The sequence below is a fragment of the Panicum virgatum genome, chromosome 7N (assembly GCF_016808335.1).
Source record: "Panicum virgatum strain AP13 chromosome 7N, P.virgatum_v5, whole genome shotgun sequence".
In the NCBI taxonomy this organism is placed as follows: Eukaryota; Viridiplantae; Streptophyta; class Magnoliopsida; order Poales; family Poaceae; genus Panicum; species Panicum virgatum.
In genome coordinates this window covers 48156462-48179334 of record NC_053151.1, presented here as the reverse complement: position 1 = coordinate 48179334, position 22873 = coordinate 48156462, and the positions used below count along the sequence as shown (strand labels likewise).

The 22873-nt window shown below is 49.5% G+C and overlaps 1 protein-coding gene across 1 annotated transcript; it reads right to left on the bottom strand.

The window, feature by feature from the left end:
- Positions 1-19344: 19344 nt before the first annotated feature.
- LOC120680502 (putative receptor protein kinase ZmPK1) lies at positions 19345-22017 on the bottom strand. The gene has a single exon (XM_039961997.1). It carries the CDS (start codon positions 22014-22016, stop codon positions 19551-19553), a length of 2466 nt encoding a protein of 821 aa, XP_039817931.1. The 5' UTR covers position 22017; the 3' UTR covers positions 19345-19550.
- Positions 22018-22873: the final 856 nt, after the last annotated feature.

Genomic DNA, 22873 nt, shown 5'->3' with positions numbered 1-22873 from the left:
TCGGGTGCGGCGGCGGAGGTTGAGCTGTGGCGGTCGGCGGGGCCGGCCGGCGTGGTCGGAGCCTGCATCCGGATCCGGCGGCCCGAGCGGATCTGGACCTCCCCCCGCCTCCTTGTCGGAGCACGCGCAGGTCGGCAAGGCGAAGCGGCGACGGCTCTCTCCGGTGGCGACGGTCCATGGCGGGTCCGGCCATGCCTCCATGCCGGCAATGCCTCCTCACCTCCCCGAGCTCCTCGGGGCGGCACAGTACCCCGAGCGTGCGGCGGCCACGGCGCACCCCTTCCTCCTTGCTCCATCACCACGGCGCGCGGCCCTCTCCCTCTCTTCGAGGTGGCGACGGCGGCCGTGGCAGCTGCGGCCTCAAGGGCCCGCGGCCCCTCTCCACTGGCTCGTCCGATGGGGTTTACTAGCGGTGGAGATGGTGGACGGTGGCTCCTCCTTCCGTTCTGACCCGCGGCGCGAAGGCGGGGTGGTCGGGACTGTCAGTACCCTGCAACTGGGGTACCCACTCCTACTGTGCCAAGACTCGCGTAGTTATCTGTAACTACGCACTAAGGAGCTGAGCAGCCGGACCCCTGGGTCCGGCTCCATCTCACCGGACCAACGGTCCCGGACCCGCTTCCCGCTCGGGGACGGGTCCGGTGTCACCATGTGTCCCAGAGGTGGAAATGCTCAGCATCTGTGGCCACGGACCCGGACCCCCGCAGGTGGGTCCGGGACCTCCACGTGCCTATCCGGACCCCCGTGAGCTCTCGGCTCAGCTAGCTGCTCGGTAGGGGTCCGGAGCCGCGACATGTCACGCAGACGCGGGCGCAGGCGCAACCCTTCCGCTGGAAGCTCCCTCACCCACCCGCATTAAGTGCGAGTGGTTGAGGCGTGCTCTGCTGCTGCTGGGCACGGGGCAACTTTTGTCAGTCCACACTGTGGATCGCCAGTTACCAAGGCGGCTCGTCAGTTACCAAGGCAAGCATTAAAGACTCAGCGCCGCGCGCATGGGCGACGAGTCATGATGACCAGCTACTAACTGGAGCAACAGTGCACGCTGCTACAGTGGACTGAGTCAGTAGTTCTGCGCTTCATCTTGACCTCGACACACGGCTGCAGAGGCTAGACTCTACTCCGACAAGGCAGCTCAAGACCATCCCTAGTCAGAAGCTACGCACGGAAGCCGACGACAAGATCTCCGGATCTGTAGCATTTAAGGCTATGCTGTGTACAATATCAAATATATCGCCGGGCCCACCTGTCGGGGCCCCGCTCAATGTACGTGCTTCCCTTGGACATATAAAAGGGAGAGCACGCCCGCTAGAACACAGTTTCACACAGACACGAGGTTCCTCAAGTTTTCACACATGTAGAGGCATAGCTCCTCCCCCAGCTTGCACACAAGCTTAGGCAATACAACACACAGTGGACGTAGGGTATTACGCTCCGGCGGCCCGAACCACTCTAAATCCTCGAGTGTGCTTCCGTGTTCTTACGCCTCTAGATCGAGCATTCCTTGACAGCCCCCAAGCACATCCTACACTTAGGATTAGGACGCTAAGTCGCGGACGGGAGGAGGACCACTAAGATAGCGTAGCGTTTACCGTCACCCAACGCAGCAGTTTTCATGCTAAAATTAAACTGTATGATAGTGTAGCGTACCCCATAGAATATCCAGTGCGGGCAGCCTAAGTGCAAATATTATAGAGGAAACGTGGCTAAATTTAACATGGCAGAGAAAGAAAACAAGAGAGAAAAAAGCGAACGTTTTGCGAGACGCCGGCAGCAGCGAGTGGATGAGTGCGGGAGCCCTGTTCGCTTGGCTGGTGCTGGAGGCTCCTACTTAGTAATGTGAGAGAAAAATACTACTGACTGACTGTCGGCTGGATCATAACAGGTTCAATTGGCTGCCGTCCTGCGCGGCAGGCTGCCCATTCGCCACCGCTCGCGGCAGCTCCAGCAGCAGCATTTAATGCATGTCAGAGGAGTTCTTTTGGCCCGTGTGCTGCCGCAGCCATTGCTTTTGCGGTGCAGGGGCACAGCAGCCTGGACTCGAGAATCCAGCAGGAGCAATGCGGACAAGAACGGATGGATGGCCGACACGGTGGGGAGAGACGCGTATGGGTTACGCACTGTCAGCTCGTACAGCAGCGTGGAGGGAGAATTGGAGAGACACGACAATCAAAGTATGCATGTTTCTATATTTTATTTTTGTAATTTTTATCGACGATCGGATGCACATAATCACCCTGTTCGGCAGGCTGAAGCTGGAGGCTGGAGCTGGAATTGTGTGAGAGAAAAACACTGTTGCCTGGCTGGTAGCTGGAGGCTGGAGCTGGAGTTGTGTGAGAAAGAAATACTGTAGGGCTGGAGCAGCCTCCACCAGCCGAACGGGGTGAATAAGTCGTTTAGTTCTAAAAAAAATTTGTGCACTACAATAACTTGGAATGTTTGACCACTAATTAATAATATTAAATGTGGATAACTGATAAAATCCATTCCACAACCCCAGGACAAAATCGCGAGACGAATCTAATGAACCTAATTATACAATGATTAGACAATATCGTGCTACAGTAATCAATCTCTAATGACCAATTAATTAGTCTTAATAGATTCATCTCGCGATTTTCCATCCATCCGTATAATTAGATTTACAATTAGATCAGCCCGTTTAGTTACTGAAGCATCCCCTCATAAGAGAAGACTTAAATGCGATACAAATATCAGTCCCAGGAGGCCGATAACACATTTATTATATCAGATGATACATCACCATACAACTCTGCGCGGTAATGGGCAGTGAAGCGCCACTATCGCGAGGATAACAACTAAAACCCACACAACAATATTAACTACGAAGAGGTCATCAGAGTCTTGCCCCATACGAAACTTCCTGCGGGTGACCCTATCCACAAACAAGGTTGGGTGTAGAACGGAACCCCTACTCAAAGTCTGGATCTTCCTCTGTAAAAATTAAGAAAGGAGCGAGTGCAAACGTACTCAGCAAGTCCAACCACACCCACGGAGGAGGTATAAACATAATACATGCACGGGATGGATCAAGGATAAGACTAGGGTTTAATTTGCGGAAAGCTAGTTTTTATGCATGGATTTATTTAAAAAGGTTTTTTCTTAAAGAAATTCTTTTGTAACCGGGTGAGGTTGATCCACACAGGATCCAAGTTTTAAATTGCTACCAGATTCCTCATCCGCCGTAGCACACGGCACAGCTGTCGGACACTTCTGCAAAACAACTCATGCCAACGCATCCATTCTCAGAAGAAACACTAGTTGTGTGACCAAACCATAACTCGTCCAGTATCGTGGGCACGGCTATTCGAATAGATTTTAATTCTGCAGAGGTGTGCAACTTTACCCACAAGCGGGGTACCATAACACGATCACCTTAGTGTCGGTGCAGATCCCAACAAAGTCATTACCCACCTTACCTAGACCTGACTAGCCTCCACGGGATCCACCAAGGGGCCATTGACCTATCTCCGAGGTTTAACCAGGGCATAAGTCACACAGAGCTTATCCCTTCTCCTTAGTCACCCGTTGCTCTCAGCTCTCCTGATGGCTATCAGACTAACTAGTGGGGTTTATGCTAAGCTGTTGCCACATACAATGGTCGAGTGGTTTGCACGATGGTTGAGTTAGGTAAGATGACACATCAACTCAGTCATTAATTGTGATAAGATGGATATCTCCCAACCTTGCTCAACCACACAGGTTTGAGCACACCTTTTGGCAATTCACACAGAAGTGCCATCCATCTCATCTTTCTTTTGGTTTCCAAAAATTTCCACATTTTTCTTTCCCACATACTCACACATTTTCCTTTTATAAAACAAGTTGTACCACGTTTAAGATTCTAAGCGTTCTAGCAGCGATTAACATCCAAATAGAACATATCATATTTAGACGTTAATCTAAGTGGTCAAGGAATGGTCATAACAAATCAAGGGGTGGCTATCCAACCGGGTTTTGGCAGCAAAACAACATGCAGTTTTGAAAACAGGCCAATAGATTGTGTTTATAAAATTGGGACAAAATATACATCAAAGGATGAGATTGAACTTGCCGTTCACAAAGTCTTTCGGGAAGTCCTGATCGTGGCACTATCCTTCGGGTTCAGGCTCGCGGTACTGGTCGGCGAACTCCTCGGCGTTCTACTCGTCAGCCACTCCGTCGGCTACGGGCGAGAATGGCACAACGACAAACAAATACAAACAAGCACAAACAAAAAATCAAATGAGCTCACCGGGGAATGAAAATAGGAGGAGTGGATAGTGTATGATTTTATGGGAATATAGGAAGAAGAATCATTTGAATCGGAGTTTGGATGGACGAGATATTGTGGTTATAAAATTGTAGTGCTTAATTAATTTCGAAAATAGAAAAGAGTATTGCTTATGTGCGTGACGTCCTCCTAATTTACAGGTGCTGCGCGGGCTGCTTGTGTGTGGGCGTGTATGCTGCCTTTGGGGCTGGACGGCCCAACACCCGTGACTTTAATTTAGAAGGGACCAAGCCCACAGGTGCTAGGAACAGAGGATGGCCAGCAGGTCGTGTTCTTCTCCTCTGCCGCAACGCCATAGCTGGGTTGCTCGAGCTCGAGCCGCCGGCAGCTCCGGCCATTGTTCTCGAATCCGAGAGTATGGGGAGAGAGAGGAGGGTGAGGGGGTGCCAACATGGTGACTTCGGGCATGGGAAACGAAGGTCGGCTCCGGCCGCTGGGCAACCACGGCAGTAGCGTCTGAGCTCGTCAAGCTCGGCTCAGGAGAGGTGGCTACAATGGGGATGTGTGGAGTTGATGAGAGAAGCTGCCATGGGTCTCATCTTCACCGGGAACAGCTCGAGCGAGGGGAGGGGACGACTCTCGGTTCTTGTGAGCGGTGGATTAGCTAGTGGAGCGGCAAGGCTTAGCGAGCACTGGATGGCGCGGCGAGGAAGAAAACTCGGCGTCACCTTTTATAGGCCGGGGATGGGAATGTGGTCAGCAGGTGTGGCCGAGCGCGGCGCTATGCTTGACAGCGCTGGCGGGTCAGCAGGTGTGGCCGAGCGCGGCGCTATGCTTGACAGCGCTGGCGACGAGGCCGGGCAAAGGCCGGCGAGGGAGCTGGGTTTTGACGACACTGTAGATACGCGGGCGCGGGGCTGCTGGCGGCCTGGCGCGGAGCGGCGAGCTGGTGGCCGGCAGCGTGATGCGCGGCAGTCTGCGGTGATGCCACGCGTCCGGCAGGGCGTCGGGGTCGCACTGTGCCGCGCGTGGTCGCGCTGCGGTGATGCGACGCGTGCGGCAGGGCGTCGGGGTCGCACTGTGCCGCGCGTGGTCGCGCGACCACGGGCAGGTGTGGCCAAGAAGGAAAAGGCGCCGGCGACACTGTGTCGAGCGTGCGCGTGCACGCTGCTGCTGTGCCTCAGCGTCATCGAAGGTGAGCACGGGCCAAAGCTTGTCTGAAAGCTTGCATGCACGTGGGTGTTAGCTAATGGCAGCATGCATGCGATTAAGTGTTGCTGCATGTGCGTACTAGAGAGGAGCACGGCAAGGGGGCTCTGGCTTGGCGAGCTGCACGCGGAGTTGTGCAAGGACGCGCTGCAAGGACAACGGGTGTGTGCTGCGCCGGACGACGGGCGGCGCGGCGAGCATCCGGGCAGCCATTGATGGCGCTCGGCGTCGCGAGACGGCACAGGATGACGAGACGGGTCGGGCAGGGGCCGAGCGGCGCGTGGGGCTCAGGGACGCGCGTGCGGCGCGGTGGGTGCGTTGCCTGGCCTGCTGACGCTAGTGCGTCGCTTGCTTGTGTGCTGTGTTCAAGTGCTGTTTGCACGCGTGCAAGCTGCATGCCGTGTGTGCGCTAGAGCTCAGAGATGAGAGATGATAAAAGGGAGTTGGTGCTTGTGCATGAGAGCACGTACACGTGAAAGAAGTGATTAGGGATATTTTAGAGAGAATATTATATAATGATGGAAAGACAAATGAAGGAAAGATGTGGTTGGCTGGAAGAAAATATTTTTGGATGGAAAGAAAATGAGCTCAAGAAGATTTTTGCAAAGTTTTAAAATTGTTTTAATGAATGATTTATTGGGGTGAAATTTACGGATGTTACAGTTACCAAAAATTTTTGCCTCACCTTTAGACATATGTATGGAGCATCAGATGTTAAAAAAATAAAACTAATTGCACAGTTTAGATGTACACGATGAGACAAATTTTTTGAGCCTACTTAGTGCATGATTAGCCATAAGTGCTACAGTAACTCACATGTGCTAATGATGCGGTCGAAGGCCTCAAAAGATTCGTCTCGCGGTTTCCAAACAGTTCTGAAATTAGTTTTTTAATTAGTGCCCGAAAATCTCTCCCGACATCTGTCAAACATTTAATGTGGCCTTTGTAACAAATTTTTTCATCAACTAAACACCCTAAAGGCACAAGCCACAAAACAGTCTCGGGAAAGGCTGCGGTTACGGGAACCCACAACAGAGGATGTTGAGGCTGACAACCTACAGCGCTCAATAAACAAACTCTACAAGAACGGAAATCAGCAGCATGGACTTCATATGATTTGGTCCTGCAAAACAAACTCTACAAGAACGGGAATTAGCAGCATGGACTCTGAGCATTTGGCAACGTATTCACACACGGGGGAGGACAGAACTGGCAAATCAGCTCAACGAGTACACTGAACAAGAAGTGATTCTAACTGACGCCACAATTGACCACAACTTTTTAACATGATTGCAGCCACCAGCAAATGCACTGGACAAACATGCTACGGGATTTTCGCGGGATTTGTCCAAGATTTGCCGTCAGAAAACCCAACAATATGCATTATCTTTCAAATTGAAAAAAAAAGGCAAAAGGCAAAACCCAAGTGTGCGCGGGTATGCATGCATGCGCGTAACAGCAAAAGCAGGAGAAACATAGGGGGAGTTCAGTTCTCGAAAAATTTTGAGTGAAAAATTTTAGACAACGTTTGACTACAAATTAGAAGTATTACACATAAATTAATTATAAAACTAATTATATAGATGGACGGAAAATCGAGAGACGAATCTACTAAGACTAATTAATCTGTCATTAGAGGTTGGTACTGTAGCACGCAAAATTTTTTGGAAACTAAACGGGCTCGTAGCCTTCTGGACAGAGGGCGCCTTTAGTTCCCAAAATTTTTTGAGAAAATTACTGTAGCAATTTAAAACCGAATATTAGGGGGACTAAACATGATCTAATTGTAAATCTAATTACACGGATGGGCGCGAAATCGCGAGATGAATCTATTAAGCCTAATTAATCTATAATTAGATATTGATTACTGTAGCACGACATTGTATAGCCATTGCATAATTAGGTTTATTAGATTCGTCTCGCGATTTTGCTCGGCGATTGTGGAATAGGTTTTATCAGATATCCATATTTAATATTCCTAATTAGTGGTCAAACGTTTCAAATTACTATAGCGCAAACTAAACGGGCCCTGAGTTACGAAGGAACAGTATGAGCAGTAGTTGCTAGGCAACTTCACACGAACTGTTGATTGGCTCTGGACAGAGTGGACTGGCATGAAGGTGACTTTGACCCTTCGAGTCCAGCAAACCCAAAGAGTAGTTGCAGCAGCCACCACCCACCAATGCTAGGGCCACCGAAGCAGAGATGATCCACCATGTCGTGGCGTGGCGTACGACCGTACGTGCGTGCCAGATGATGGTGACCAAGGCTGTATTTCTTCCTCCGTCCTAAAAAGACTGTCGTTTTTTGACTCTTAAAAATTGCGTTTGACTGCTCATCTTATTTAATTTTTTTTACAAATATTATTATTTTTGTTATGACGTATTACATCACTAATGATATTTTAATAATATTTTATTTATCTTATAATATATATAAAAAATTTGAATAATACGAGCAGTCAAACGCAGTTTCTAAAAGTCAAAGAACCACGGTCTTTTTGGACAGAGAGATTAGAACTGTGCGTATCGTTCCATCTAACCACCGGTCGCTGTCATGGTACATGTGGATGTGGCCAAACGAGCAGGGTGCAGGTACCTCAACATCATAGCTTGTGGCACCGAGTTTAGCCCCATAAGCTATGACGCCGAAATAGGCCCCGTTTGGCACGGCTCTTCCCGCGGCTCCACCAGCAGCTCCACTAGGAGCCGTGCCAAACGAATGGGAACCGGCTTCACATGTGAAGTCTCTGCTGGAGCCACCGACGGCTTCCACAGGCGACGTGAAGCCAGTGAAACGAGGCTCCGCGTGGCTCCGAGAGCTGACATCGCCCTTCATTCCACGATTACCCCTCCCCCAACCCTCCAAGGCTCGACGGGAGAAAAAAAAAGAGCGCTCCCTGCTCCCGTTCCCCTGCTCCCAGACAGAGGCGATGAATCCTCGCTGCGGCCGGCAGGGCGGGAACCCGTGGCCCATGGCGCAGCGGGGCGGGAGGCCGGGCGGTGACGGGCAACGGTGGAGGTAGCGGCGGCGCGGGAGGCCGGGCGGCGGCGGGCCAAGGCGGCGCGCGCAGAAGTCCGGGCGGCGGCGGGCCCCGAGGCACGGCGGGCAGGAGGCCACCGCGGCGGGACGGGTCCCAGCGCGGCTGGGCGGCGGCGGGAGCCTGGGGTGGAGGAGGAGGCGCGGGCGGCGCGATGGAGGAGGGGGCACGGGCGGGAGGACTGCGGCGGAGTGGATAGGGCGTCCCGCCGCTGTCAGATTTGGGGGATGCCGTCGTGGTTCGGCGTGGGTGGGTGGGCGTGCGTGGGTGGGCAGGACCCGCGTGGGTAGGATGGAGGGAGGGAGGGTGGTGGCCGGAGCTTGAGCTCCGCCGTCGCGGCCCGCCGCCGGGGATGGAGGCCGCCGGCGAGGGAGCTCCACTGCGCGCAGGGGAGAGGGAGGCGCTAGGAGCCTGGGATGGTGGGCGAATGGATAAGAAGAGAAGAGGGGAAAAAAAGAAAAGAAAAAGAAAAAGAAATGGAGAGAAGGAAAAAAGAAAAGAACAAAGATTAAAAGAAAAATATAGGGAAGGGCAATTTAGACATTTTACAATCCCAATCCAACAAGTGAAGCTATTTTGCCAAACGTTTCAGAAAACGGCTCCAGCTCCACCAAAGAAGCCGCTCCACCAGAAGAGCCGGAGCCAGAGCCGTTTTTGGAGGAGCCGGAACGCTGACAAACAGACCCTAGGTACTACGTCGGCGTCACTTTAGTGTGGTGGTAAATCCAAACTGATTGGTCAGAGGTGGTGGATATAATGCGTAATGGTGGTTTTTCAGCCACGCCGTCAGCTGCTATTTTTGAGGAGTGTAATCATCTCTGGGAGAAGTTTGCGGAAATCTCCATATCTCACTGTCATAGGGAGGATAATCAAGTAGCTCATGAGCTGGCTAGGCAAGCAAGATTAGAGAGAAGCTCTTGTGTTTGGATAGATAATCCCCCAGCATTTGACTGACATTTGCTTGTAAACGATGTAACTATTTTTTCAGATCAATAAAGCTTGTTGGAAGGATTACTTAAAAAAAAATACCTCGACGCCATAATTTATGGTTTCGAGGCCAGTTACGGTGCCACGATCCCCAACATCGAAAACACAAATCGTTTTAAAAAAAACTAAATATGAGAATCTTTCAAAAAAAAACTAAAAAGCAAATAGTGTGGGAGCCCCGTGGGCCCGTGGCGCAGCAATGGGCCGCAGGGCGTCGCGGCAATTTTTGATGCCATCATCAATCATCCATCATACTTGCTAAAAAAATATCTCCACCCTGACTCAGCGATTTTTTCTTTTTTATACTTAAAAAAACCATTATTTCAAATATATATGTCCGTTTTGAAAAATTTCAAAAATATACCCCGGTCGCCCTATGGGGGGCGAGCGACAGGCCCTAAATGTAATTTTTTCTTCTTTAAATTTACAACAAGGTCCCTGACCGGGGGCGCGCGGGTGCAAGGGGGACCTGTCGCCCCCCGGGCGACCGGGTCTTGCCCCCTATATAAGCATTCTACCCCCATTCCCTACTCATTTGAACCCAAAAATTCCACCAAAAATCCAGAAAAAAGAGAGGGTGATGAGAAGGGAAGCGGCGTAGCCCTACCGGATTGCGCACTTGTGATCTGCAGGTTAATACATTTAGCTTATGTATTTTTCTATTGGTATTGTAGAGTAATTTAATTTATTAGTGATATAGTAGAACCATTTAAGTAGGAGTTTAATGATATTTTAGTTACGTAGTAGTAAATTAGTTTAGAAAATTAGTACTATGCGTTTATTATTACAATTGCAGTACTATTAGAGACGTGTTTATAAATTAATTACGATTTAGAATAGAATTTCGCATGTGCAGTATAGAATTTGAGTGTCATCACGTAGTTATGAATACTTATATGTTGTAGTTGAAATGCATACTTAGTTTTTACGAATTATTGAATAAGGTAGTGAAGTAAAGAGTATAACTCGATAAGTATTCTGTGATATACAGATATGTCGAGCAAGATGCAGTTTCAAATATTTTATGGTGACTACAATATTTTGTACGGGTCAAATGGAGTAGATCTTTCTGCCTTTAAGTGCACATCTAGCGCCATATATAAACCTCTGGAAAGGAGTCTTGGTTCCATATGTAAGTGGCTGCAGCGTGGGTTCCGTGTTGATCCGTTGACACATGTGATGACCGTCCAGTCTCTTGTTAATTGTGAGGTAGAAAGTGAATTATGGGAATTGATGATGATACACAGCACTGATGACTGGCAGAAGTACATGCAAGCAGATCTAGAGCGTGGGTGGCCTCTGGCCATTCTTGTTCAAATCCGGGAGAAGACACAAAATGAAATCCAACATGGTGCAGATCAAGCAACTCCGAGTATTCGAAGAGAGACCAACTATATTGACCAAGATGAGTCAGAAGAGATAGAGAACCAAAACATCGGACCACATGGCCTTGCTGATGAGGGAGAGAGGATACATAGTATTGTGGACGAGATGGAGGCGAAGACCAAACCGCAATAGAGATGGAAGAATATGAGGGCTCATCTGATGACGAGCAGTACTCATTGCCAACAGAGTGGAAGGAGCATGGTTTTGGCAATCATGTCGCAGAAGACGTACGAAATCAGGAGTGGGAGTACAGAGGGAATGAGGTAGTGCAAGGTGCAACATATCCAAACATTGAAGCCGTAAAAGATGCTGTGAGACTATGGACAATATCATTGAAACGAGAATTTAGAGTCGTAAAGTCTAGCAGTAAAGAATATGAGGTGAAGTGTGTGAATGATGGATGTCCATGGCGAGTACATGCATTCAAGGGAAAATGGAAGTCGAACTGGAAATGTTCCATTGTGACAGAACACACTTGTTTACTGTCAGAAGTTCTTCCCTCGCATCGCAATATATCATGCGACTTCGTTGCAAAGCACATATATGGGTTGGTTATGGACAACCTAAATTATGAGTCAAAAATGATTGTTCGACTCATTGAGCAGACTTACCAGTACACCATTAGTTATTTGAAGGCATGGAAGGCTAAACAAAGGGTGTTCGAGATGCGGTTCGGCACATACAAGGCATCATATGATAACCTACCTCGTATGTTATCCCAGATTGCTACTAGAAATCCTGGAAGCTTTTATGACTCATACCTCGTATCAGCCGTGACTAGGGGCAAAGCATTCTGCAACGAGCCTTCTTTTGCCTAGGTGCCTGTGTTAGGGCATTTCGGTGTTGTCTTCCAGTGATCTGCATTGATGGCACATTTCTGACTGAAATGTATAAAGGTCAGATACTCACCGCAATCGGGGTAGATTGCAACAACCAAATAGTTCCGCTCGCATTTGCATTTGTTGAGAATGAGAACTTAGACAGTTGGTATTGGTTCCTTGAACGAGTGAAGGTTCATGTTGTTGCTGCACGTCTAGATGTGTGCCTTATTAGTGATAGGCATGCAGGTCTGCTGCAATCAATACTGAAATTGCAACGTGGAACTGCAACAACGCCTCCATTGTGGCCCGATGTCCAAAACAGGTGGTGCATTAGGCATATGGATGCAAACTTCTATGACCACTTCAAGAACAAGGATCTTAAGAACATGTTTAAGAGGTTGTGCACCCAAAATCAACAGAGAAAATTCAATACATTATGGCAGATGCTTGATCAGTTGACTGCAGAGCTAGTGAAGGTAAGGGCATCAAGAGCAAGCACGAGTCAGGCTGCACAGGCTAGGGATTCAATTGAGAAGCCATTTTCACACTGGATTCGAGGTGCACCTAAGGAGAAATGGTCATTCCTTTATGATACCAACGTTATACGGTATGGTATTCAGACAACGAACCATGCAGAGTGTTTCAATATGGTTATGCGTTCTTGTCGTGCATTTCCTCTTGTGGGAATTGTTGAGTTCATCATGTATGGGTGCATGAAGTATTTCAGAGAGCGTTACACGGCTGCAAGCATAAACATCAGCAACCCCCAAATTCAGTTTTGCACAAGAGTGACACAATATATGCAAGAGAAGATTAAAAAGGCCAAACTGCACAACGTCATATCGACAGGTACAATGGATCATAGATTTGAGGTTCTATGCAATAATAGAACTGGTCGTGGTATCCATAGAGATAGGGTGGTACAGGAGAGTTTGATTACAGTAGATGGCAAAGCCTTCTGCTCCTGCATGAAGCCTAAGTTATTGCATTTGCCATGCTCGCATCTCATTGCGGCATGTGCAGACGACCATCGGCGAGAATTGCTCGTGGAAGGCACTCGGTGTCATGATCCACCAGTGTGCAGTTTGTACCTATATACTAATCGTGCGTGGAGTTTGTATCGAACATATCTGTAATATGTAGTAATCGTGTGTCCAGTTTATATGGAACATATCTGTAATGTATAAATATCGTGCGTGGAGTTTGTATCGAACCTATCTGTAATGTATAAATATTACGCGTCTAGTTTGTATGGAACATATATGTACCTATGTGTTCTCATATATTTTTGAATGCAGGTATGGAGATGGACTCCTTGCTAGACCCAGTTATCGACTCGAGCCATATGTCTTACTTTGTAGCAGTTGAGCACCGAGCCCTAGAGGTGCTACGTCATCGTCCACCCGGGGAGGCGATCTCTATACACCACGACTGGGTTGACAGGTATGTAATGAAATATTATTGTTTATCATTATGTATTCGTCGGTATTCCTTTGTTTCGAAAATTTTGTTTATTGCAGGTTACGTGAGTCCGGTCTACTGACTCTGGACCGTATTGTCGAGGGTGAGCCTACTCAGCTCGACCGATCCCTCCTGACGGCGCTCGTTGACAGATGGAGGCAGGAGACACACACGTTCCACCTCCCGTGTGGGGAGATGACTCCTACGCTGCAGGACGTGGCCTACCTCCTCGGCCTCCCTATCGTCGGGGAGGCTGTAGGTCCGCGTGTGGTGGCGGCCTCGTGGAAGGATGACCAGGAGGCCCGTTTTGCCCTGGTTGACCGCGTGGAAGAAGCAGGTCCGATCGACCCGCACCCGCGAGCAGTAGGTCCTTCGAAGACCTGGTTCCTACAGTTTACAGTACGTATTCATTGCATATTTAAGTTTAATTGTTAAAATTCACATGTTGCATTGTCAGTTGAAACCATTAATCTTAATTGTTTATGCAGCCTGCCCTATTGGCTGCTGATGCCGATGAGTACGGTGTGACCAGATCGCTGGAGGCGTACCTACTTTGGTTGTTTGGTTACATCATGGTCAACAACACTCATGGCAACTCGGTCGATAGGATTCTCCTTACGTATGCACGGGAGATTGCGGATGGGGACGAGGACGTACCGGCCTACAGCTGGGGTGAGGCGGTACTTGCAGCCACTTACCGTGGACTCTGCGATGGCAGCATGAAAACACATGGGAACGCTATCCTGGCGGGGTGCCCATTACTGCTACAACTTTGGTCGTACGAGAGGCTAGCCGTTGGTCGGCCCATCGTCAGCCACGAGCCTTACCACGAGGCCATGTACGGCGACGAGGAGGACGACAGGCCCATTATGGGAACTCTCTGGATCTGGCATCAGGTACGTTCGCAACAAATCTAATTTTGTTATTCATTGTTACATGATACATTAGCGCACTTTTAATTTTACTTATTCGGACTGCAGAGGTCCTGGGCGCATGCAGAGGTTAGACGTGCATATCCTGAGTTTGTTTCGGTGCTCGACATGCTGACACCCGAGAACGTTGTCTGGGAGCCTTACAGCCCTGAGGCTGTGGCTACCCGTGCACCAGCAGGCCTATCTTCGCACTGCTCCGCGAATGCGAGCTCGTGGTTTACTACAGTCGTCCTGGTTTACGACATCGCGGTTGAGACATATTGCCCCTGGAGAGTCAGGAGAGTTTGGGCAGCGCCAGGAGTTTCCGGTGCCCACCGCGTTGGAGCGTGTCAGTCGCCAGGACCACAGGTAATTATGAATGAACTTGGCTCATACATTCGTGTCGAATCTAACGATTCTCCGTGGTCCACTTTTGTAGGTTGTCAAGGAGTGGCTTGCCGTGCTCTGATGATTGGCTCACCAAGATGCAGCCGTGGGTGGACCAATGGGAACATACTGACGAGCACTTGGTCCATCCAACAGGACCACACACAGACAGCTCCTTTAGGGCTTACATCACCTGGTACTTACTCCGGACTCGAGCTCGTCTGGTTTATGTTGACACTCACCCGCAGCCACACCAGGCGAGGCCTCAGGATGGCTATGCCCGGCACCACGTGGAGGCACTAGCTGGCGCGATGAGTCTCTTGATCATTTTTGCGTATATATATTAATATTCATAAGATAATTCATGTGTTTCTAACTGTTTCTTTACGGAATGGATGCAGTTTCGCCTTTACAACATGATGGAGACGGACTGTTCGACTTACCTGACGAGGGTACATGCCGGATCCCCAATGACCCAGTTTGAGCAGACAGAGGCATGGTCGAGGCAGCGTGACCAGTTGCGTCAGGTAGTGCATAATTTAGGAAGCCGTGTGTAGTACGAAGACAGCCACGGGTCGTCCCAGGCCTCGTCGTCGTTCCCGTATCCGGCGACCGTGCACGGGCCGACGTCGCAGTACTACACAACTCCAGGTAACGTAGATATCTCTTTAAAATTAGATCAAGTGTTGCTACATATTTACTAATATCACAAACAGGATACGATCCAGCTACTGCGTTCGGCCATACTGGAATGTTTAGAGGGGCACCACCAGTTGGCGGACCGTATCCAGGGATCGTATTTTGGTTTCTACATGTCATGACGAAAGACACGAGCGTACGCTAACATCCGCATTTTATGCGTAGGATTCTACCCCGATGCGGGCGCCGGACCTTCTTCTTCCTCCTTTCGACCTGGTACAAAACACTCTCTCAATACACTCACTAATTTACCACGCAACATATGTTGGTTTATGTTTATATGTTACGCAGGGTTTGTTTCGAGTACGTTCGTTCCAGATAACGAGGGCTTCACTTTAGACGAACTCGACAGCTTGACTCCAGACTCACCTGGCGCGCACGGTGACCCCGATGTCTTGGGCTATTCACAGCTAGGAGGAGCACCACTTGGGATCTCTCAGCAGCAGACACCGCAGCCCCTTTTGCGTCCTGAGCGACAGGTGAGGTCTCCAGATCGTCACACCTACTCCGAGGGCCATGTCCGTGCCCAGCAGAGGGTCCGACGCCCTAGGGGTGGTTAGATATATCTGACGTCTGTATCTCTGATGTTTATTTGTAATGAGATAGCTGTGGACCGCTTATTTGTATCCGATGTTTATGATTGTGGTAGTTTACTTGTCATTTGTTTCTATAGATACTATTAATGTGAACTTGTTATGTTTATGGGTTCCATAATGCTCGTGAAATAAGAGAAGTTCTTGCGAATCCAGGAAGAGATCAAGGGGGCTGAGTTTCTTCTTTCTCTCCTTTTCTTTCTTCTTCCTCTCCTTCTTCCTCATTCTTTCCCCTCAAAAATGGAGGGGGCTCAAGGAGGGGCTCCATTGTTCGTGAGGATATAGGGTTCCGGAGCCCCCCTAGACCCACCGCTAGCTCCGCCCCTATTTGCGATCGATGCTTCCGGGCTGCAAGTTTGTTTGCAGTCCTGCGTCATGGCATGCGTCACATAAGCAAGTTAGCTGAAAGAACAGCTCGGGCAAAACCAGAAATGAAGCTGCAATCCCCCAAATTTTTCTTCCTAGTCTAATTTCTACGGATTTATAAATCTATTTCAGTTTTTAAAATCACTCGAACATCGTAAAATAGTAAAAAATTCACCGGAGTCATATATAAGCATCCAGAAAAAATTACTAACATATCATTTGAGCTACTCAAAAGTAGATATTGTTATTAATAAATCAACTTGTTTTGGGGTCAAATAGCTAAATTCAAGAGAAAAAGGGACTTGTTTTGGGATCAAATAGCTAAGTTCAAGAGATAAAGGACCAAAAAAAAACTGAGCAGGATTTGCACGAACTATTCACCGTGTTAGTCCGAAAGAGTTTAAGCAGAACCTTTTTCCGATGGTGTTGTTCAAACTTAACTCAATTTCTTAAGTGGATGCCATTTCTCCAGGTTCATACTAGCAAATACTATATTCGTCCTGAAATATAGGAGATTTTAACTTTGTTCCAAACCAAAGTATTAAAAGTTTGCATTGACAAGTTTATAGTGTTGATGATATACCAAGTATAACCACAACTAGATATGTTATGAAATATAATTTTCTAATCATTTAATTATCGTGGCCAATTTTAATATTTTTTCATATAAATTTGATTAGACTAAAAAATAGTTTGCCATCAATCAATCATGGAAAAAGTCCTTCCGACCTCCCTCAACTATTGCCATTATTCGATTCGCCTCCTTCAACCAGAAAACCGGATGTTTGTGCTCCTTAAACTATTGAAACCGGCTAATTTACCTCCCTAGTGGTTTTCAAAGCGGTTTTAGCTGACGTAGCACCACGCCAGCTGTCCTACGTGGCACCACGTCGGCTATAAGGAAGATAAATTGAACTTTCACGATAGTTCAAGGAGGTCCCTCAAACTTTATAAAAAATATAGAAATAATTTTTGAAGAAAAATACAAATATTTTTTTCTAAAATAAATATATATTTAAAAATACTAAATAATATTTAATATTATAAATCATAGAAAGTTTGTTTTAAGTTAAAAAGATACAAACCATTGTGCAAATTTAAAAGATGATTAATTAAATTTAATTTCTAGCTAATTAATCTATGGTTGTTTTGATAGACATCCATCGTTGATGAATTTTATGTCCACAAATCTTTGCACTAAACGGACGAGTGCCAGTGAGCCTCCCATCACCGCCACCGGTCGCCTCTGCCGTTTCCGCACCATGGCTGTCGAGCCTCGGTTGCCCCTGTCGTCTACCCTAGCAGCCAACAGACCATACACCGCTACTAGCCACGCCACACCTATGTACGGGTGCGCGCTAGCCCAGGCATGCTCGAGCGCCACCACGCAGCTGCCGGTGAGAGCCCCAACCGCCGGAATCGCGTATCCTAGCGTGTCGAGGAAAGAAATATCTATGACTTTTTTACTTACAATAGTATTTCTATAATTTTATAATATTGAATATACTATTTCTTAATATACATTTATTCTATAAAAATATTTAGATTTTTATAAATAATATTTTCACAACTTTTTATAAAGCCTAATGGACTTCCCAGAACTATTGTGAAAGTTCAATTTACCTCCCTCGTGGTTGACGTGGTGCCACGTAGGATAGCTGGCGCGGCACCACTTCAGCCAAAACCGCTTTGAAAACCGCTTAAGGAGGTAAATAAGCCGATTTCAATAGTTTGAGGAGGATAAACATCCAATTTTCTGGTTGAAGGAGGTAAATCAAATAATGACAATAGTCAAGGGAGGTTGGAAGGAATTTTTCCATCAATCATCCATCATACTCCACCACAGGATTTGCTAAAAAGAAAAATCTCCACCACACGAGCCGAGCCCCCCATTGCTCCCCGAGGGAAATCAGGTGTTCGCCCGAAACGGCCCACCCTGATTGTGGGCTCGGTTCGGTCGAAAGCACCACCTTGACCTGACCCTGGGCTTGGAATGGTTTACGGCCCACAACAGCTCACCAAGCAAGCACGTGGTGTGAAAAATTAGCTAGATTTGTCGTGCAGCATCTTGACTACAATCACACCAGCCAATAATGTTATTCAAGTTTTTTTAGATATAATGAATGTACCAGTGTATCATTTGTAGCAAGTTGACCAGAACGCTTAAATAATATCTTCCCAGTTGGCGGCTGCTTCTGCCTATATTTGAAAACGACTCGTTCCAACCATACTTCCTTGCTCTTTAATATCATAAATAAATCCCCATGAAGTACGATCCACCATCTTCTGAGATGATGATAAATGCCCTCCCTCCCCATGTGAATGATGTAGGAGCAGCTTGATATTTTTCCTTATCTTCTTCCCTCATCTCGAGTGAGAGGAAACTTCTCCAACTAGCCGCTGGATTAGGGCTACAAGCAGGGGCGAAGCTAGAGCATAGTAGACCCGAGTGCACACCTTAGTATACACGTGTAAAAAAAATCTCATTCCTTGGGAAATTTAGATGTTAACCATTGAATCTTTGTTTTTTCCCTGGTGCACGTGCACTCGGCAAGCCCAACGTGGCTTCGCCCCTGGCTACAAGGCCTCCTCCAATGATTACAGTCAACCATTAGCTCATGGCAATAGAAAACAATATATAAAAGACAATTTCATTAATGGTCTAAATCTTAGCACATGTAGCTCAAAATATAGACTATCTCTGTATAAGACTATCTAACTCTTAGCACATATAGCTCAAAATATAGACGGGACTCCTTATATAGTCTTAGATTACATGTATCGTGTATAAGACTATCTCTTGATCAAGATGATCAAGAGATCTCTTCTTCTTCTTTTTTTCTCTCACTTCCACCTAGATAAAATATTAATTAAATGTTAATCCTATAAGCTAGCTGATTTGACACCGTTGGAGGAGGTCTAACGATCTCTGGCAAGGCTTTCGAGCTTCATTCCTAGAGATCAGTGAGAGGGTCTAGGCGGAGAAAGGTTGCATTGGTCTGGTGGCGTTACGGTGATATCCGAGAGAAGTTGGGGTAATCATGGCAAAAGATCCAATGGTGCACCGGAGACAGGAGCAAGAGGGTACGCGGCGCAGGGGTGGAAGTGGAACATGCATGGAGGAGATGTCATGCTCATCAGTGAGTAGATTTGGGGAATGAAGGAGCTGTCTATGACCCTTTTACTTTTAGCAAAATGGCCCACCTCATGAATAATTAGACTAGCTTATTTTTTATTTATTTCTTTGGTGTATTAGCGTATAGTATGACACAACACTTGCATGTTCTTGGCAGCGAAGAAGCCTAGTGGCTCATCATGTGAATACGTACTCATTCACATTGTCTCACAAAAAAAAGATTAAATAATACCCATTCACATTCTTTCTCTTTGTACATCGGAACAAAGCTAGTTTTGGTGTCATTGTTGAAAACCAGCGGGCCGACAAGGACACGGGGCATGTCACGCATAGCGCAGAGGCGCGTCATCTTCCAGCGAGAGGAGCTTCTGCAGAACAGCGTTCATGCTCGGCCTCCTATTGGGATCGTCATCCACGCACGACACCGCCAGCTCCAGCATCGCCGCCGCCTGCAAGTGGCTGAAATCGCCGCGCAACCGGGGATCGACGAGCTTCTCTTCCATCCACGACGATGACCTCTCGTCGTCAAGCTTCGTCCTATTCTCCCGGAGCCAGGCGACCAGCCGCTGGAAATCCGCGCGCGCATCCTCGCCTCCCCCGCCGTCCACCACCCAGTCGCAGACCCTCTGCCCCCTCGTCAGCTCCAGGAGAACGACGCCGAAGCTGTACACGTCGGCCTTCCCCGTGATCGGGAGGCTCATCGCCCACTCCGGCGCGATGTACCCTCTGGTGCCCTGCGCCCTGGACAGCACCAGCCGCCCGCACGCGTCCCGGCTGAGCAGCTTCACCAGCCCGAAGTCGGTGATCTTGGGGTCAAGCTCGCCGTCCAGCAGGATGTTCTCCGGCTTGACGTCGCAGTGCACGATCCACTCCAGGCACTCGTGGTGGAGGTAGGCCAGGCCCTTGGCGACGCCGACGGCGATCTTGTACCTCGAGTGCCACCCCAGCAACGCGCCGTCGCCGAAGAGGGCCTTGTCGAGCGAGCCGTTCTCCACGAACTCCGAGACCAGGATCCGGTGCGAGTGCTCGGAGCAGTACCCCCACATCCTGACCAGGTTCATGTGGTTGATCCGCCCGATCACGCTCATCTCCGACCGGAACACCTCGTCGGCCTGCGTCAGGTCGTCCAGTCGTTTCACGGCGATGCTCCGGCCGTCCTCCAGCACACCCTTGTACACGGTCCCTGACGCGCCCCTTCCGAGCTTGTCCGCGAACTTGCCGGTCACCTCGGAGAGCTCGTCGTAGGTGAACCTCCTGAACTGGCTGAACAGCAGCGCGTACCCTTCTTCATCGCGGACCCATCCTGCGGCCGGGTCGGCGCGGAAGACGAACAGGTACCCGACGACGATGAAAATGGCCTCCACGACGAACGCCGCCGCGAGAAACGAGTAGAAGTAGATGAAGTTGATCTTGTTCCCCCTGGCATGAAAGTAGGAGGCGCTGACGCTAGCGTTCTGTTCGTGCACCGTGCAGGCATGGCCATGGAAGTCCAGCACGCCCGGGCTCAGGTTCTTGATGCGCGTCGGGACCTTGAGGAAGATGTTTTGCTTTAGGATGTTGGGAACTCCGCCGTTCCAGAGGGAGATCTTGGGGTAGCACTCGCCGGTGCCCACCTTGTAGCCGAATGCCTCGCAGTTGCAGTCGTCCAGGCACATCTGCCGGCACGTCTCCATCGTGAGCCCCCTGGTGTAGTTGAAGTCGAACCCCCAGAAGTCAAAGGTCGGCATCTCCGCGAAGTAGACGGGCTCGCCGCACCGGAGGTCGAACTCGCGCCGGCACCCCTTGCTCCAGTCGCCGGCGTCGCTGGCGACGAACCCCTCCGGGCACGAGCAAGCCAGCGCCGGCAGGTACGCGCACACGCCGTAGCGGCCGCAGATCCCGTGCACGTCGCACGGCCGCGGGAGCGCCGCCCACGTGACGTGCCATCTCCCGTCGCCGCCGTCGAGGCTGTACAGCCGGAGGTTGCCGTCGTAGTCCAGCGTCAGCCGCCTCGTGACGCCCTCGCCCATGTCGGAGGAGTTGAACTGCATGTGATCGCTGGCCGAGAAGGCGCCGTGCCTGTCGAGGCTGCCGTACCGGCTGCTGTTGTAGGCCGTCCGGTTGTTCTCCCACCACTGCTTGAAGGGGTCCGGCCAGTAGTTGCTGCTGATCTCCGGGCCTTCGTACATGAGGTTGAGGATGTTGTTGCTGTCGAAGTAGAAGTTGTAGTAGCCGGAGTACGGCAAGCCCCTCGCCGACGCCGATACCAGCCGCTTGTACCGGGTGATGGGCTGCTCCGGGAGGAGCGTGTCCGTCGGCCAGTCGAAGCTCTGCCAGAGCACGCGCCCGGCGGCGTCGGCCACGACGAGATTGCCGGTGTCGAGGAGCTGCACCCGGTCGGCCTGCGTGCCGCTGGTGTTCGTCGTCCACACCACGCGTCCGTCGAAGTCCTGCAGCACCAACGAGCCGTCCTTGCGGAACTCGGCGCGCGAGCCCCGGCCGTTGACGGGGGCGTCGCGGTTGCCCGTCCACGCCACGGTGGCGTCGGCGGAGCGGGCGAACCAGATGGCGAACGTGTAGGCGTTGGTGGCCACCTTGTAGAAGCCGCACGAGAAGTTGCCGCCGGGGGACACGAGGACGTCGCCGGAGGCATCCTCCACGGCGATTGAGTCGCCGCGCCATAGAGTGCTCCGGCGTGCGCTCGCCGAACGCGCGGAGGAAGGCAACGAGGCGAGCAGGAGAAAGGCCGAGGCGAGGATGGTGTGTACTCTCATGTTGGCTGGCTGCTGCGGGTTTACTCTCAAGTGCATGGACGGCTTTTGTACTTGGAGATTGGTGGTTGTAGTCTACGAGTCATGTGGAATTGGGCAGTCGTGCAAGGCTTACCGGGTCCAATTCCAAGGACCTCTGCTAGAGAAAAGGTCCCGGTGGCTAGCGGCACATACACGGTCTTCGCCGTCGTCTGGAATTGAACATTTGGATTACAACCGCAACGGGACAGGGCTCTCCTCGCAAAAATTGGGGCCCCGTGCCAATGGGAAATGATCCAGGTCGCGCCTCAAGACAAAAGGAGACAGAACTTTTTTTTTATTGTGATGGAACAATTGTTACAGACAACGGAATATTTTTTATTATGTTTGAACAATTGTTCCGGAAGACGGAACATTTTTTTTCATTAGTTGGTTCCAGAGGCGAAATATTTTTTTCATTATGTTGGAACAATTGTTCTAGCTTCAAAAAAAAAATGGTTCCGTGTTAAACAAATGGTCCACCCAAAAACCATCCAAATGTATTTAAGTGAGGTCTTATCTTGAAGATTTCATAGCAAGAAACGCAGTGGTGTCAAATTTTAATTTGGATATACTGTTTGAAAAATATAACTGTGAGTGACTAAGCGCCAAGCGTGCACGTACCACCATCATGGCGCTTGGCGCCGGCAATGAGCGACTAACGCGCAGCTCGAAGGCAGGCTTAGCGAGATGCCAATCGTGAGACGAAGCGTCGTGGAAATGTAAGCAAAACGTAATGTTGATGGAAACTGTGTCACTTTGAATTCTCTTCTTGTCGTGTCAGTAAATTTAGATCATGAGATAGTGATGCAATACACCGAAGTGATCCAATTCGCAGCGTCCACACTCCATGGATGGGCCTGCAATGCCATCCCTGC

Coding starts and splice junctions, on each gene's coding strand:
- LOC120680502 (XM_039961997.1), bottom strand. CDS start 22,016: ATGCACTTGAGAGTAAACCCGCAGCAGCCAGCCAACATGAGAGTACAC.